General features: G+C 38.0%; 1 protein-coding gene across 1 annotated transcript; it reads left to right on the plus strand.

The window, feature by feature from the left end:
- Positions 1-2,692: 2,692 nt before the first annotated feature.
- LOC143886195 (heavy metal-associated isoprenylated plant protein 26-like) lies at positions 2,693-4,360 on the plus strand. The gene is made up of 3 exons (XM_077390147.1): positions 2,693-2,881; positions 3,768-3,843; positions 3,936-4,360. Exons 1-3 carry the CDS (start codon positions 2,804-2,806, stop codon positions 4,244-4,246), a joined length of 465 nt encoding a protein of 154 aa, XP_077246262.1. The 5' UTR covers positions 2,693-2,803; the 3' UTR covers positions 4,247-4,360.
- The last annotated feature ends 14,415 nt before the right edge of the window (positions 4,361-18,775 follow it).

An 18,775-nucleotide genomic window follows, 5' to 3' on the forward strand; every position in this document is an offset into this window, starting at 1 on the left:
ACATATAAAATATCAATTCTTCTTAATCCCACATAGGAGTCAGACAAATACCACGCCCCAAAACCTTATATTATATAATATAGTGTAGTTATATGGTGCATGATCTTATTCTCACTATAATAATTCTCTAAGAAAACAACATGAGGTGCAGTGCTGCAGTAGTACAAGTGGCTATTAGATTCCATTTGAATTAAATACTATCGATGGAACATTTTATGCCCATTTCTTTTAGTGTTATTTTATTCATCTTGCATCCTTCATCTTGTTATATCTTTGAGCTCATGTGCAGGTTTGGGAGTTTCAATTTGATGTCTTTGTTCTATCATCAATTGCAGTGGCTTTGCAAGGTCAAGTTTTTTTCCCTCAAAGTAATTCATAATGTTTTTCTCATAGCTGTGTTCAATATTCATTTCCTAGATCATCAAATATTCATTTCCGGGTTAGGAGTAAAGTATAAAACAGAATCAGGGCAGGGACGGGTCGGGTCGGGTCAGGTGTAAAATGTAAACAGGGCCGGGTCGGTCAGGGCGGGTCACGGGTAAAGTGTAAACAGTGACGGGTCGGGTCGGCCCGGGGTATCAACCCTGAGCCCGACCAGACCCGACCCTGAGCCAGGGCCTAAAAATGCACCCAAACCCACCCTCAGGGTCGGATTTTCCAACCCTGACTCTGTTCGGACTCAGGACGGGTCAGGGTTCACAGGGCCAAACTTGCACCCTTAGGTTTACCTATTTCGGAGGACTTTCCTATTTTGTATGCTAATAGTTAGGAACTACCTATTTTGTAGGCTAATTATTAGCCACTTCATATTTTCTAGGTCGTTTAGCTTTATTTTAGATGTATTGGACATTTTTTGAGTTGGAAAAAGTTGAATAAAATTTATTCTCATGGTTTTGCTAGAAAACGGCACACCTCAAATGTTTATAGATTCTTCTCTCTACTTGTCCTTCTTTTTGCCTGATCGTCGGTGTTTGGGCTGAGCTAATTCTTTTATTTTAATATTTTATAAATTATTAACACTAACCTATTCAATCACCAAATTGCATTGAGATGTAATCCAATGTATGATAGATCAACAAACATCATCCTTGTACAAAATAAATGTCATGCACAACCCTCATAATAATTTATCATCATCCATAAAATAACAATAGAAACCAAAATGAAGTAGTTTCAAATTTCAGCAAATGCCAGGCAATGCCCTCAGAGTCATTCACCACCAAAAGTCATTTTCTAAAAATAGATAAATAAAAATTATTAATTTAGATATAGATTACAGAGTGTCAGTATCCCTCCTCTTCCATTGCCTCCTTGGTGGAGGAAGGAGTTCTTATGAGACCATTGCCTTCTTTCCTTCCTTTCTTGGTGGTAGGGAATGTTCTTATCCATCCTTCTTCTTGTAGCTACTTTCATCTTTTCAGCTATATTGAAAAGGGATAGAAATGTCGCCTTAGTCTTGGTGTTCAGTTTGGGGAACCTGGCGCTGGTAGGAGTTGGCGGCCTTCCTAAAAATGAAAGCGAGAATGCATTATGTGCCTATACGTGCACTATTGGGATTATTGAATCCAATGATATGGGGATTAGAGCGGTATACCAAGGAATCAAATTGGTTGATGAGAGTTTCTAGACAAAGTCATAGTGAGGGTGACTCTTTGAACGTGAACAGATGGTTGAAGGAAAGTGAGGCTCATCCATGGCAATTTGCTCGATGGATTGACGAAATCTCAGATGGAGTGACAAATCCTCCATTGCATTTCATCATGTAAGAAGATGGACTAATAGTGAGGCCTATATTCTAGCTCGAGAGGGGTTTTCAAGGGTGGGTTTGTCTGATCATCTCAATCGCTGGGGTTCTCCTTGTGTTTGTTTTCTCTATTAGTTTAATTATTTACAATTGAAAAAAAAAACAGAAAGAGAGAGAGAGAAGCTCTGGGTAAACTAAGCTAATGATTAATGATTAGATACTCCAATTACTATAAAAGAGGTACTAAGTAAACTATATTTAGAATAAGAGTCCACTATACATGGTGATACAAAGGCTACTTATGCAGCTTGATAGAGGGTTGCCATTACTGAAAAAAAAAGAGGATTGCCGATATCAATTTCCCGATTAGACTCATATATTACTTTTTTTGAGGTATTCAATAAAGTTAGACCATGTGATATTCTTGAATCAATACAAAGTTTATTTCCACCGACTTCCTTTTTGTGGGCCCTTTTATAAAAAGGTCTATAATGAAATCATTTTTACACTAAAGAGGAGGTGGGAAATCATTTTCAATTCAGGAAAAACAGACAAGTTTCTCACATGGTGATGGTATGGTGGTGGACTAGTGGGTCCCACTATCATATCTTAAAAAATGTGGGACCTACCTTTTGACTCATAAATACACGATATCCTCATAATTTTGCAGGTGGCCCCACTATCTTTCACATCCAGATTATTCGTCGGTGGGTCGGCCGATAAACTCCAGTTGCGTCCACCGCCTATCTTCCACGGAGCCATTACGAGACGTGTAATCCAGAGAAGATCCCACGTGACAGAAGTGCCACGTGTAAGCAATCAGCTGTCAAACCGATAATAATGCAGTCAAAGGGTAAATGATAAATTCGCACCCCCTGTCGGATAACTGCGGCAGACTTGAACGCTTTTTGACATCAACTCATGTTGACAGGGGTGCGAATTATCCTACATGGGGTGCGAATTTACCAAACCCAGTAAAAGAGAGGTCTTTTTTCAAAGAATTGTGCATATATAGAAGGCCCTAGTTCTCTAATTTTTTGTGTGTGATTGTTCTTCCAAATGGGTGCTTTGGGTTACGTCTCGGATTTACTTCGAATCCCATCCAGAAAGAAGCTCAAGAAAGGCCAGCAATTACAGGTCAGTTTAAAAGAAAAACTTTCCTATGTAGAGATTTTTCTCTTATTTCTCTTTCTTATTTTTCTTTCTTAATACCCTCTTGCTTTTTTTTTTATAAGCACACATTTTCTCTCTATTTTAAGCTTCTTTGATTGGAATTTGCAACTCATTGGGTGGTAAAATCCAATTAAAGAACTATGGTCATGTTTGTATGGCAAGAATTTTGTGGAAAAGTTAGGGAAGGAAAAATATTTCTAAATTTTCTTACTTTTTTAGGCTTGAAAAAAAAGATAATTGGAACAAACCCAATTCAAATTTTGTTTAGAGAGACTTACAATTTATGATAATATCCTTCCAAATTAACCATAATCAGAGATTTTGTATGGTGTAATGTAAGCTCTTATATTCCCTTATTTTTCAAAAGGTACTGTACGGTCCACATCATAGGATGATCCAAACCGTCCATGTGGTGGAACAAACGTATATAGGTTGTGCCCCCAAAAATCATTTCCAGAGGATAATCCTAGCCCTCCGATCTATATGGGTTTCTATAATTTGCAGTTCTTCATAGATCGGAGGGCTAGGATCATCCATTGGGAATGATATTTGGGGCACAACCTATTTACGTTGTGTCTCATCACATGGACGGTTTGGATCATCCTATCATGTGGTCCGTACAGTACTTTTTGAAAAAATAAGGGGACTGTAAGTGGCTTACACCATATAAAATCTCCCATGATCATATCATTTCCCTCTAAATCCTGCAAAGAAAAAAAAATTCCCAAGAAAATTTTTCCCATCAGAAATATTTTTCTTGCAATCCAAACAAATGAATTTTTTTATTTTTTGAGTTTTGTTTTACTAGAGTGCTAACAGAAAAGTGTTTGGGTGGAATGGAATTAATCAGACAGTGGAATTAAAAGTGAGAATGGACTGTGAAGGGTGTGAAAGGAAAGTGAAGAAAGCCGTGGAAGGAATGAAAGGTGAGTAGTGCATACACCGAATATTTGGTGTATAAACTGAAGAACAATATAGTGAATGTAGGGAAATGATATTTCCACCCCTTTTTGTGCAGGTGTGAATGAGATAGATGTAGACAGGAAGCAACAGAAATTAACGGTGGTGGGGTATGTGGACCCCAAAAAGGTATTGAAGAGGGTGAGGTGGCGAACTGGGAAGAAAGCAGATCTGTGGCCCTACGTACCGTACGATGTCGTATACCATCCGTATGCGCCGGGTGCGTACGATAAGAAGGCCCCACCTGGGTATGTACGAAATGTGATGGACGATCCGAATTTGAACTCGTTGGCACGTGCCAGTTCCACGGAGGAACGATTCTCTACTGCCTTCAGTGATGAGAACCCCAAATCGTGTGCCATTATGTGAGGGTGAGGGTGAGGGTGTGTGTAGTGTAATAATGTACATATAAATATTAGTTGTAAAGAGAAGAACTTGGGATTTGAATATGTAAGTTTGAGATTGAATCTTTCAATTTTTCTATTCTTTTTTGGTTTTTTTTTTCAAGCATGTTAGTTTGAGATTTAGAAGATAGTAGAAAAATCTGCCCCCTTTAGAAGAATGTGATGCTGCACAGTAGAAAGATACCTCTAGGGTGTGTTTTCATGAGGGTAAATAAGGGGTAAGATAAAACCCTTGTTGAGTTTTTACATGTAAAAGAAGTGGTTGTTCCACTTATGTCAGTTGGGAGAAGTTTTTGTTAGTTTAGTCAAGTTTTTTAGCTTTTATTTTAGTTCTTTAAGATGAGCGAATGAGATTAATTACTCAGGACTTAAGTTAATTTTTAAGTTTTCAATTTATAAGCATTGTAAGTGAGGAGGAATGATAGACTGAAGGGCGCCTTTACAAGAACCCAATTACAAGGGCCCACCTATATGTCATTATCAATAAAGTGTTAGTAGGTCAAGCAAGAGGTTGCTTGAAGCATTACACCCAAGGTATCTAGTTTGGAATACCAAGTTTATTGCCTCCGGCCCCTATATATAGAGATACACTAGGGTTTTAATAGGTTAATGGGCTCTAGCCCAAATAGACCCACTACACCTGTCCATTATCTTGTTGGGCTTATATTAGAACAAAATAGGGTTATATTATATACCCAACAATCTCCTCCTATGTTCTACATATAGCACAATCCAATAGATAGTTAATGTGATGTCTAAACAAAATTATTGAATCATTCATATTACCATATCAATAAAGATCTGTAATCCAACTGAAAACAAGAATACGTTAAAGGCTAGCTAAGAGTTTTAAAAATAATCTAAACTCAAACATAAGCAGTTTCACATGTAGGTGACCTATTTAATCAACTGAAAATAAAATAATAGTTCCCACTGCTCTATAAGGATTCACTCATCAAGTAAGTCATCCTCATCAAGATCCAAATTGAGGCAACCTCTTTTATTTTCGTCAATTCTTGTAAATTACCAAATATGAATTTCATTAAAAATGAATCCAATCATTTGTGTATTTTACTAAAAGTATCTAGTTCTACCAAAGAACTTAGTACAATTTCATAATGGCTGAAAAATAAATATCAATATCAATAAGCATCAATGTCAAGATTCAATCAAGAACAAGACCTAAACAGTTTCTTTTACAAAGAACAATTCCATGTTTCCATTTGGAATGTTACAAGCATCATATCCAAATTGAGTTAAGCTGTATCATCAAGTTTGGAATGAAACAACATTTCTCAAGAAGGACATGTCATCAAATGTGGAATGACATAAAGACAACTGTAAACATAATTGAAACATATCAAGTGCTTATCTTGGCCAAGATAGGGAGATTCGAAAAAACATGAATGTAGGTTAAGACACGTCTACATAGTCTTTAACCCCATCTCCCTCACAGTTTTGAATATTCGATCTTTGTTCAGTCCCTTCGTAAGAGCATCAGTCATATTATCCTTCGATCTCACATCAACCAAAGTGATAATACCTTGTTCTATAAGATAATTCAGCATGGCATGTTTCAGCCTAACATGCCTCTTCTTACCATTAAAGAGTGAGTATTTCACAACCGTAATTGTAGCTTGATTATCACAGAACAAACTTAAAGAGTTAATCTTTAAATGGGTCAATGGAATGTCCAGGATCAGATCTCTTATCCACTCTGCTTCATCTCCTAAGCTAAAGCATAAAGTTTCGATTCCATAGATAACAGAGTAATACAAGTCTGTCTCTTTGACTTCCATGCAACAGCAGCTCCACCCGGTGTAAAAACATAACCACTGGTAGATTTACTATCTCCTAATTCTGAGCCCCATGATGCATCAGAATATCCTTCCAGGATAGGAGGATGGTCATTAGAACATAGAACATAGAACATATCCTTGAGTACCCTTAAGGTATCTCATCAGCCTCATAAGGGCATCCCAGTGCTCATGGCCAAGATTACTAGTGAAACGACTCAGCATATCAACTGTAAGTGCAATTCATAGCATACATGAGACTACCAATCAATTTAGAATAATCTAACTGATTCACACTGTCTCCTTCATTAGAGATCAACTTCTTGGTATAATCAAATGGTGTCTCAATCTGTTTACACTCACTGTATCCCCATGTTGAAAGTAGTTTTTCAATATAATGGACTTGGCTAAGGGTAATCCCTTGCCTTTCAAAACTTACTTTCATACCAAGAATGATGTCAACCACAGCAAGATCTTTCATGTCGAATTCTTTAGCCAAAGTGGATTTCACGTCACTCACCACAGAGAGATCGGAACCAAGAATCAACATATCGTCTACATACAAGCAAATAATCGCAACCTTATTCGACACAGAACGAAAGTAAAGGCATTTATCTGAGTAACTGGTCTGAAAATCAAAGCTCTTTACTACCTTGCGAAATTTTTTATGCCACAATTTAGGTGCTTGTTTAAGACCATACAAAGATTTGTGTAACTTACAAACTTGGTTCTCGAAACCCTCCATGACAAACCCTTCAGGTTGGTTCATGTAGATTTCCTCTGTGAGGTCTCCATTAAGGAAAGTCATTTTTACATCACTTCTCAATAAGCCAAAGCAAGAAGAATTCTTATCGTTGTCAAATTACAGACTGGTGAGTAAACATCAAAGTAGTCTATCCCAATTACTTGAGTATAGCCCTTAGCTACTAAACATGCTTTATACCGAACTATTGTTAGAGGAATTAGGTCCTTGAAGCATTACATCTAAGGTATCTAGTTTGGAATACCAAGTTTGTTGCCTCCAGCCCCTATATATATAGATACACTAGGGTTTTAATATGTTAATGGGCTCTAGCCCAAATAGGCCCACTACACCAGTCAATTATCTTATTGGGCTTATATTAGAACATAATAAGGTTATATTATATACCCAACATAAAGTACATTTATCTTTCATTTAGTTCAGCATTTGTAAACCCAACTTCTATATTTTTGTGCCACTTTCTTAGATAAACCAATGAGGGTGCCCTTGTAACTGGTTTTCGCAAGGGCGCAAAGAAATAACTACTCATCTCAAAAAGGGGAGCCTGAACAATCTGTTCATAAACATCTCAATACCGTTTGAAATGCCACTATCCGCATTCACCGTCCAGATCCTGGCATTTTGCGTTTATGGAGAAGATCAAGCCATGTGCCCTCTCAGGTTGCTGACGAATCAACTCCTGTTGTCGAGCTCTCAAATCACGGGCACTCATAAGAAGTTTGTGTCTTCACGGATCACACAGCAAGCAGTTGGCATGCAATCTTGCCCTGCCCTGCGGAAGACATAGGCTGGCATGATTTAGCTCTGATACCACTGTAAGAGCTCTTGGTAACCTCTTTGCTCAAAATTTACACCATTCCAAACACAGCTTGTAATCAATTTAACATCACAGCCCACACTAGGTGAAACAGAGCTGAACATTCATATAAGGTTCATCACTTTCATGTACAACCCACCATGTATTAACTAAGTACTACAAAGAAAATCATATGATGAACCTCCTTCCAATTCAGAAACAGTATTGAGGGATGACAATAAAAAGCCTTACAAAATAAAATACATTGAATTGGTAATGTTGTAGAAAACAGCACCCCAACTCACTTGGATGTGTATGTACGGTTGATGGAATGAGTGCCCAAACTGATAATGGTTCTTAGATGGAAGTTGGAGATGAAGGGAAGGAAATGCTCACTGCATTTCAGGCCCACTATTTGGATGGCTCCACTAGCCAAAAGAAACCCTAGTGTATATTCAGAAGAGAAGCAAAAAACATAGATGGTCCCCTCCCTCAATCTATTTTAAGTTCAATCGATGTCCATCCAAAATTCCATATGGGTGTCAATATCATTACAACCCCTATATGAGAAGATGCCCACCCAAACTTCCATGTTGGTGCCAATATCATTTCACCACCTATAGGAGAGTGGTCAAAGGAGCCATTGCTTGATCATCACTCCATGGCCCATTGTAACAAAAACTCCTTAATTCACCCACACATGGGTGACAATATCATTCCAATGACCCAAGTGAAGATTACTACAAGGAGGCCATTTATCTGATCTACATTCTACGGCTCCCAAAACTTGGCAAACAAAAAAAAGAACGGACAACCAAGTGGCCCTTACATAGAAGTCTTATCTTTGGTTTCCCATCCGAGAAAAGAACATGACAGAAAGCCAATTGAGGCTGTTTTAAAGACTTTTATTTCCACACTTGTGCAGGTTACTTTAACGGAAATGTAACTCTTGGAATCTTAGACAGTTCTTAAAACTTGTTTGAAATGAGACCCTAACCCCCCACTTATGGAAATTGAAAATACATGAAAACACACTTTCACAAAATAAGTAGCTTTTGAATGATAAAAACAAATTTTATAGTTTTAAACAATAAAAATATTTTTAAAATATCCAACACCTGCTTATTCAGCTTACTTATACTTCTCATGAATTGTGCTTTCATTACTTCAAATCCTTCTATCAATATATATATATATATATATATATATATATATAGAGAGAGAGAGAGAGAGAGAGGAAAGTGAAGCTACACCGCCGGCTTAAAATACAATGGGCCCACATTGTTTTGGTGATCCAAAGAATTCATTTGATTGACCCTCGCATAGATAGGGTGTCCACCAAAAATCAGCTCCATAGGATCATCCCAACCCTACGATTTGTGGAGGCAAAAAAGAACGTGTAAAAACCTCCACAAATTTGTCCATTTTTGCCTCCACAGTTTGAAGGGTTGGGATGATCCTATGGAGCTGATTTTTGGTGGACACCCTATCTATGTGAGGGCCAATCAATTGAATGGTTTGGATCACAAAAACAATGTGGGCCCATTGTATTTTAAGCCGGCGATATAGCTTCACTTTCCTCATATATAATATATGAGGAATAAGATTGTGCGGTCGACCGCACCTAAGTCGAGGGCCCAAACACATGGGTCCCACATTTTTTGTGCTGATCAAAACCATTCATTTGCAAGGCTCCATCATAGATAGGGTGTGTACAAAAATCAGGTCCATTGGATCATCCTAACCCCTCCAAAAATGGAGGGCAAAAATGGGCAGATTTGTGGCAAACGGTGTCTGTCCATTTTGACCTCCACAAATGGATGGGTTAGGATGATCCTAAGGAGCTGATTTTTTGTACATACCCCATCTATGTAAGGGCCTTTCTAATGAATGCTTTGGGTCATCCTAACAAAGTGGGCCCGCATGAGTTTGGGGCCCTCGACCGCACCTAAGCTTGGTGCGGTCGACCGCACAATCATTTTTCTTATATATATATATATATATATATATATATATATATATATATATATATATATATATATATATAGAGAGAGAGAGAGAGAACATTTCCTACACACTTGTGTAGGTAAGTTACCTACACACTAGCTTAAAATACAGTGGGGCCCCACATTGTTTGGGTGATCCAAACAATTCATTTGAATGATCTTCACATAGATAGGGTGTCCACAAAAAATCAGATCCATAGGATCATCCTAACCATTCAAACTATGGAGGCAAAAAATGGACTAATTTGTGAAGGTTTATACACGTCCATTTTACCTCCACAAATTGTAGGGTTGGGATGATCCTATGGATCTGATTTTTTGTGGACACCCTATCTATGTGAGGACCATTCAAATGAATTGTTTGGATCACCCAAACAATGTGGGCCCCCACTATATTTTAAGCTAGTGTGTAGGTAACTTACCTACGCAAGTGTGTAGGAAATGTTCTCTCATATATATATATGAGGAAAGTGAAGCTACACCACCGGTGTAGCTAACTTAGCTACACCGCCGGCTTAAAATACAATGGGCCCACATTGTTTTGGTGATCCAAAGAATTCATTTGATTGGCCCTCACATAGATAGGGTGTCCACCAAAAATCAGCTCCATAGGATCATCCCAACCCTTCAAACTGTGGAGGCAAAAATGGACAAATTTGTGAAGGTTTTTACACGTTCATTTTTGCCTCCACAAATCGTAGGGTTGGGATGATCCTATGGAGCTGATTTTTGGTGGACACCCTATCTATGTGAGGGCCAATCAAATGAATTCTTTGGATCACCAAAACAATGTGGGCCCATTGTATTTTAAGCCGGCGGTGTAGCTAAGTTAGCTACACCGGCGGTGTAGCTTCACTTTCCTCTATATATATATATATATATATATATATATATATATATATATATATATATATATATATGTGAGGAAAGTGTTGGTGAGCTTAAGCACCCCAATCACATGGGTCCCACATTTTCTGTGGTGATCCAAACCATTTATTTGCAAGGCCCTATCATAGATAGGGTGTGTACCAAAAATCAGCTCCATAAGATCATCCTAACCCCTCCATTTGTGAAGGACAAAAATGGGCAGATTTGTGGACAAATAATGTTTGTCCATTTTGACCTCCACAAATGGATGGGTTAGGATGATCCTATGGAGCTGATTTTTGGTACACACCCCATCTATGTAAGGGCCTTTCAAATGAATGCTTTGGATCATCCTAACAAAGTAGGCCCCAATGTGATTGGGCGCTTAAGCTCACCATAAGTTTGGTGAGCTTAAGCTCACCAACACTTTCCTCATATATATATATATATATATATATATATATGACGATAAGGTTTATAATATATTAATTACTAGTAATCCCATTTAGGGTGCTGATAAATTTAGGAGATTTCAATAATTCTTGGACCCTATTACAAGAGGATCATTGTGTGCTTATATAGAGCACTTATATGATAAACATAGAATCAAATAAAAATAATTATGGAGGGAAAGAATCCTAATCAAATAAAAAAATCAATTGACAAGATGTCCTATTTTTAGAATATATTTTCTCTAAAGCCATCTTACATCCGTTTATAAATTTCATTGTGTTGATTTAAGGTGGGAGGGGGGGAACTCAACTCTCGGGAGGGCAGAAGGAGTGGATTGCCATTGCTAGAGCAGTTATAAGAAACCCCACGATTTTACTACTAGATGAAACCACGAGGGCACTAGATGCAGAATCTGAACTAATCATTCAGCAAGCACTTCAGAGAATCATGTCAAACAGAACAACAATTGTTTTTGCACATATGCTGTCCACAATTCGTGACGTTGATACCATTTTATTTTTTTTAAATGGCAGAATAATATTATAAATGAAAAAAAGGGAATGGGCCGAGAAGGACCACAACAAGATACAAGAAACACAATAAAAAAACCGGAAAAAGCAATACAACTCTCATGGAGGAAGGAAATCAAACCACTCCAAAAACAAACGACTGCCCCCCCTTTGCCAACAAATCTGCCTCCCCATTCGCCGACTGCCGCAATAGATTAAACACTATAGCAGAGCCTGAGAATTAGATCTTCTATTTCATCAAAAATAGAAGAAAATCTCCAAGGGGGCACCACCGCCCCTCTCAACCACCGAATCACGTTAACTGAATCCCCCTCCACAATGGTACATCCATACATTCTTTATGATAAATTACTTCCTCAACTAAAAGTGGTATTTTGAAGGTAACTTCCTCAACTAAAAGTGGTATTTTGAAGGTAACGGCTCCTATGTTAAATGGTAGTAAAAACCCATGAACAACAAAGTGGCTGATCTCTTCTAATGTACATAGTAATTTAAACTCCCAACTGCTTACAATGCAAGCTTAGGATGTGGACTGTGGCCAAATTATGTGCATAATTTCTGAGGATTGAAAATGGTTGAATCCATGTAATGAATTCACCAATTCCTTCATAAAATTTTGGTTAATTTGATGTTTTGTTCAGCATTGACTTCTTGTCACATATTACACATTGAATGATGATTCAGGTTGTACTCATAGAAATTTATTATAATTTAGAAGCCCATGGAGTTATTGTGAATGGATAATTGATGAGAGCGCATAATTTGTTCTAATTGTGGTTTGAGAAGTTTAATACTTTGTATGAACCTTCCGGCTAAGATTACCAAAACGAAATTACTGATGTACATGGAAATGAGTTTAATGATGAGAAGACATTGTTTAAACCTTAGATAGTTAAGGAAATCTGATAATATGCTTTGAGACTTTCACATTGAGGGGATATGTTTTATAATTTTGGAATCTTGCATTCTTTCACAACAAATTATAGCTCCAAAAGTACATCAGTGCCAAAAATTTATACAAATTCCTACTAACGAGAGTAATAAAAAAGATAATGAAGGTAAAGTGGTACACATATGAGATAAAGAGGCAGCTGCTAATTTAAGGAAAAATACACAACGGTAATGAAGAGCTGTAACAGGGAAGAAGTAGTGATTTGGTAAAGGGAAAATACACAACGGTAATGAATAGCTATAATAGGGAAAGGTGATTTGGTAATTTACCATATCACACCCTCTAAAAATCGTCACAATCTATGGAGTCTTCACTTTAACTAGCCCTCCATTGCTGCCTTTGGTGTTTTTACTGCTGGTGAGTTGATGTTTGAGCTAAAAAGGGCACTTGGATTCTCCCATGTTTCAAAGGACACTGAAGGCTAAGGGAGTGAAACGTAGAGTTGGTAGAGTCGCCATTTTCATATAGAAAGGTAAATGTGAAAGGCAAGGGATGGGAAAGGAATAACGTTCAAAGAGAAACGTTAAAGAGGGGATTTGATATTTCACTGGGCTACTTTGTTCAAAGATCCAAACTGTTCTTTTGTTGAGCTTCAATCGTAAATAGGTTTTGCCCCAAAAGTTATCTCGATGATCTTAACCCTCCGATGTAATACGAGGACACCATATACGATGACACCATATATGTATCTCCACCATATATGATCTTAACCCTCCGATGTAATACGATGACACCATATATGTATCTCCACCAACATAATTTTTTTTTAAAATGCATCTTTATGGTGTACGCCTTCAAAGATCTAAACCATTCATTCTTTAGGCCCTGACATCATTGACATTGAAGATTTTCATTCCTTCATGCCAAAACTGATTATTGCTCTCAAAATTACGTTTAATTTTGAGTATAATAATCAGTTTTGGACTCAAAATTCAAAACAAACAGGGCCTAAGCTACTATGTTTGTCATGGTTCTTAATTGTTAGCTTTGTAATACTTTTGAGATCTTTCGATCTTGGTTCTTAATTGTAGCCTTTGTTATACATTTTGGTTTTCTCAGGTATGTTGATATTGGTTCTTAATTGTAACCTTTTTAATTTTTTATCATAGTGAAAAATGGGTTCTCACTTGTGGATGTAGGTATCCTTGCTGAACCATGTAAATCTTGTATATGATTTTGTGCCAAAGATATAGGTATAACTTTTCAAAAAAAAAAAAAAACAAGAGTAGAAGAAAAACGACTAAATTGAAATATTACGGCCAATATCTCCAGTTTCATCCAAGATGAGCGAAATGACTGAAATCCATAATGAAATGGAAAGTATTGCCATTTCGTTCCAGATTTTAGTTCGGAATGAAAATTTTCTCCCATTTCGGGCTAAATGAAGCAGTTTTTACATCTTAGGTTAAAGAACAATGCACAAGATGTCTATCATTCAAAAAAAAAAAAATCAATGCACAAGATGTCCTATTTTTAGCATATATTTTCTCTAAAGCCATCTTACATCCGTTTATAAATTTCATTGTGTTGATTTAAGGTGGGAGACGGGGGAATTCAACTTTCTGGAGGGCAGAAGCAGTGAATTGCTGTTGCTAGAGCAGTTATAAGAAACCCCAAGATTTTACTACTTTATGAAGCCACGAGCGCACTAGATGCAGAATCTGAACTCGTCATTCAGCAAGCACTTGAGAGAATCATGTCAAACAGGACAACAATTGTTGTTGCACATAGGTTGTCCACAATTCGTGACGTTGATACCATTGCTTTTTTTGAAATGGCAGAATAATATTATGAATGAAAAAAGGGAGTAGGCCGAGGAGGACCACAACATGATACAAGAAACACAATAAAAAAAATCGGAAAAAGCAATACAACTCTCATGGAGGAAGGAAATCAAACCACTCCAAAACCAAACAACTGCACCCCCCTGCCAACGAATCTGCCTCCCCATTAGCCGACCGCCGCACATGATTAAACACTATAGCAGAGCTCAAGATTAGATCTTCTATTTCATCACAAATAGAAGAAAATCTCCAAGGGGTACCACCGTCCCTCTCAACCACCGAATCACGTTAAGTGAATCCCCCTCCACAATGGTACGATCCATACATTCATTATCAAGTCTTTTAATGCCGTAATATACCACCTTCATGTCCGCCTCTCACACATCACAAATCTCAATAAGGCCGGAATAAGCCCACACCACTTTACTACAATCATCTTGGCACAAACCGCCAACCCCATCTGGACCCGGGTTACCAAGACTCGACCCATCAAAGTTCATTTTTAGCATCCCAATAGGAGGAGCCTCCCACTCCCACCTTTGAACAATCCGAGGCCCCCCTCCATACTAAAGCAAACTTCCCTCCACCCCTCCCATAAGTCGATACCATTGTCGTCTTGAAGAATGGCAAAGTTGTTGAAAGTGGCACATATTTGGAATTAATGTCTAAGGGAGAAGGAGAGTATGCCAATCTAGTGAGCTTGTAGGTATCAGAAAACAATGGATATCAAAGCCAAGAAAGTTTTAGAGAGTCTGAGTAAGTGTTTCTAAAATTAGGATGAGGTCTTAAAGACATAAACTAAATTTCATGCTCTCTGCACAAATCTAATTTGTGGGATTACGTTCATCAGGGACTCTGCCGCAGTAACACAGTTTTCAGAACTACCCATTCGAAAAGATCATCGTGAGACTGAAGCATGGTTTTAAATTTCGACTGAAATCCGAAATTTCGGATTTCAGTGAGGACAGAAACGAAAAGGTACCGAAACCGAAATTCCCGAAATTTACAAAATTTTGTTAATTTCGGGAATTTCGTCTAAATTTCTATTAAAATAAGAATGTTTTATTGCGTTAACTAATTTCGACCCTAAAATCCGGGATTTTGTGCGTCAATACCAAATTTCGCCCTAATTCCAAAATTTTAGCCGAAACCGAAATTTAAAACCATGGACTGAAGCGATGGATCCCATAGATTTGGAGACTAAAAGTCAACATTTGGTTAAGCCTGGATCATCCACAGAACCATCAATTTCAAAACTTGTTAGACTTAATGCCCCAGAGTGGCCACTTGCGGTACTTGGGTTCGTGGGGTCCATTCTTGCAAGAATGAAAGCTCCTCTATTTTCCCTTGGAATTACACATATCCTGAATGTGTTCTACTTTCATCAAAATCTAGAGATCAAGCATGAAGTCCAACGAATGTCTCCCATATTCGTTGGAGCAGCAGTCATTATTGTGCCTATATATCTATTGCAGCACTACTTCTATACCTTGATGGGAGAGAGAGTGACTACTCGTGTCCGCCTCTTTATGTTCTCAGCAGGTCTTCAATTTCAATTTCACATTTCAGTTTTATGGGTGCTTACTTGCTAAGTTGAGAGGAACATATTAAAGAATTGTGTGATAGATTAATTCCTAAACATATGATTATCAATCAAGTAAAAAAGATAAAAAAAAACATGCATAAAATTCGTAAAATAAAAGAACTATCCATATAAGTAAGTAAATGGAACCATGCAACTCGATAAGGGGTAACTTGTCATTTTCCAAATCATAGATCAGCGAAACGATCTTCAATCTAAGGAGAAGTAAACGGTCTTCACTTTTACCTTGCCCTCCATTGCTGCCAATGGGTAGAACTTTGGTGTATTTACTGCTGGTGAGTTGATTTTTGAGCTCAAAACAGGCATTTGGATTCTCCCGTGAAGACACATTTTCATCCCTAGGTTTTTCTCTCTAGGTGTTACATTCTCTCCATGAAAGGTAGAGTCCCCATTTTCGTCACTACGTTTTTCTCTCTAGGTTTTACATTCTCTCCATGAAAGGTAAAAGTGAAAGTAGAGTGAAAGGCAAAGGGTTGGGGAAAGGGATAGGGTTTTAACTTCTCTTAATTAACCCCTTTAACCTTTACGGTCTGTTTGGATAGCAAGAAAGAGGTGGAAAGAAGTGGAAAGGAAAGTCTTTTCCAACATTTTCCACTTTCCACTGTTTGGTTCCACGAGGAATGACAATCCAAGATGGAAGGCCATTTCCATGTGGAAATAAAAGGGCTTCTAAATCCTCCAAATCCTTTCCATCTTAAAAGCTCGGATGCGGCTTTCCTTTCCAGAGGGAAAGAGTTGTCGGGGCATCATATTCAACCTTCTTGAGAAGAGGTATGTTAACCCTTCTGGCAATGTAAGCGTCAATGGGGCTCACCGTCTTCAAGAAGTAAGCCATTCTCACAGAAACCGTTAAGGGGGGGGGGGGGGGGGGGGATATCATTTCTCCCGTTTGGTTGCAAAAAGTAGGGAAGACGGCTGAGCATTTCTAGGAATATGAAATACCAAATTTTGTTTGGTTGTCATTTTTTAGCTCAAATCCCATTGGACTTCTAGACATGGAAGAGACATAATTATTAGCTTTTGGCTTAGGTGGCGCCTATGTGGCGGGATTGTCTCCTCCCCTACTTTTCCAATGCCAAACCTTGTTTTTGGTAAATTTTAGAGGGGAGAAGAGGAGAATATGAAATGCCATGTGTAATCATTACTTTTTTCTCTCTTTCTCTCTCTTTTACTATTTATTTTGTTAATGACAGCCCTCCATTCTCCCACATGCTTTGACATCTAACCAAACACACTACCAAAATTCCCTCTAATCTTCTCAGACAAGTCTACACATATCCCACCCTTGTCACCTCCTTGTTGACTACTACTTCCACTAAAATCTCATCTAACCAAACAGAGCTTAAGATGGGAAATGATATATTCTCTCCCTTTCTTACCAGGCCACATCTTTGGTATAAAAAGAGTAGTCACTCGTAAGTCATAATTCATAAATACACCAGAGGGGTGGCATGATAAAGAAAAGGGGGTGGATATATCACGTACGTTTAAGACCTCGGAGGCAAGTTCAAAACTTCAAATTAAGTTGGACTCTCACATCAATCTGCATTTAAAAAATAATGAGTTCAAAAATCGGACAGATAGGATTGCTCTATCCCAACAACGGCTGAAATCGTAGCCCACCTTCAGTAGGGCCTGAAAGACGAACAGTACAGATTAACATCCGTACAATGGACCCTGCTAGTGTTCAAAAAGTTCTCTGCCCATCCTTGGAATTTATCTGATACGTACTTATATGATGATCCAAACCATATAAAAGTACTGGATTTAAGTCATTAAACTGCGACACCATGTAAAATCTTGTATGTGGCAGTTATAATCTAGTATATTTCAAAAAGTACTGTACTGCCCACTCTATATGATGATCCAAACCATTCATATGTTTGGCCACTAGGTAAATATAAAAAATCATTTTTATAGGTTAAGCCTGGAAAGTCCATTTTAAAAAAAATTGTGGTACGAGCCACATCATAGGATGATCCAAAGCATCCTTTTGATAAATAGGCTGTGCCCCCAAAATCCTTTCCATTGGATGATACCAAACCTTCCATCTATAGAGCTTTTCATAATATGCAGTTCGTCTATATATCAAGGGGGTTAAGCTCATCCTATGTAAATAATTTTTTGGGCACAACCTATTTACGGTGTGGCCCATCAAATGGACGGTTTGGATCATCCTATAGTGTGACCCATATAGTAGATTTTGAAAAATAAAGTGGGCTGTACAGTACTTTTTGAAATAATGTACGAGTTTTGGGTTAATGCCTCGGGTACCCCGACCCGGCCCGACCTTGAGTTTTCTATTATAGAATTGAACCATCTATGCATGTTTCTTTTGCTATTGTTTTCTATTATCTTGGATTGATGTTTCTTTAGATTATTATTATTAATTGTCTCTGTTGCCGCATGTTGTTGAATTCATATTGTCTTATTTTGTTGCCTTTCTCTATTTATTGATCATTTTGTTCCATATGATAAGTGGTTGCTTTATTTTTGGCACTTTTAACAGGTATTTGCACTACGGTTTATTAGGCCCGGCCCGGCCCTGCCCAATCAGGGCGGGCCAGGGCCAACACAATACCCTGTAGGGCGGGTAATGGGTTGAGGTTTTCCGGTCCTGACTCAGGGTCAGGGCCGAGATAAAGGGATCCAGGGTTGGGCTAGGGTTTTGAGAAACCCGACCCAACTTGACCCTGTTGCAGCCCTAGGACCAACCATCATTTTCTGATTTCTTGCCCTTCTTTTTGTCAGCAAGATAGGCAAATCATCCCATGTTTCCAGGTTTTAAAAATCTCAAGGTGCAGGAGAGCTTTCTAAAAACCTGGATTTCTTTCTTAAAATCCAAGAAACGCTGTCAAGACAACATACAAGATCATGGAAACATGGGGCACACCAACAAATGAACGGTTTGGATCATCCTATAAAGTGGGTCTTTCACTACTTC

This window comes from Tasmannia lanceolata, unplaced genomic scaffold (assembly GCF_043159265.1).
Source record: "Tasmannia lanceolata isolate RefF3 unplaced genomic scaffold, GAP_Taslan_0.1 ptg000011l, whole genome shotgun sequence".
Taxonomy (NCBI): Eukaryota; Viridiplantae; Streptophyta; class Magnoliopsida; order Canellales; family Winteraceae; genus Tasmannia; species Tasmannia lanceolata.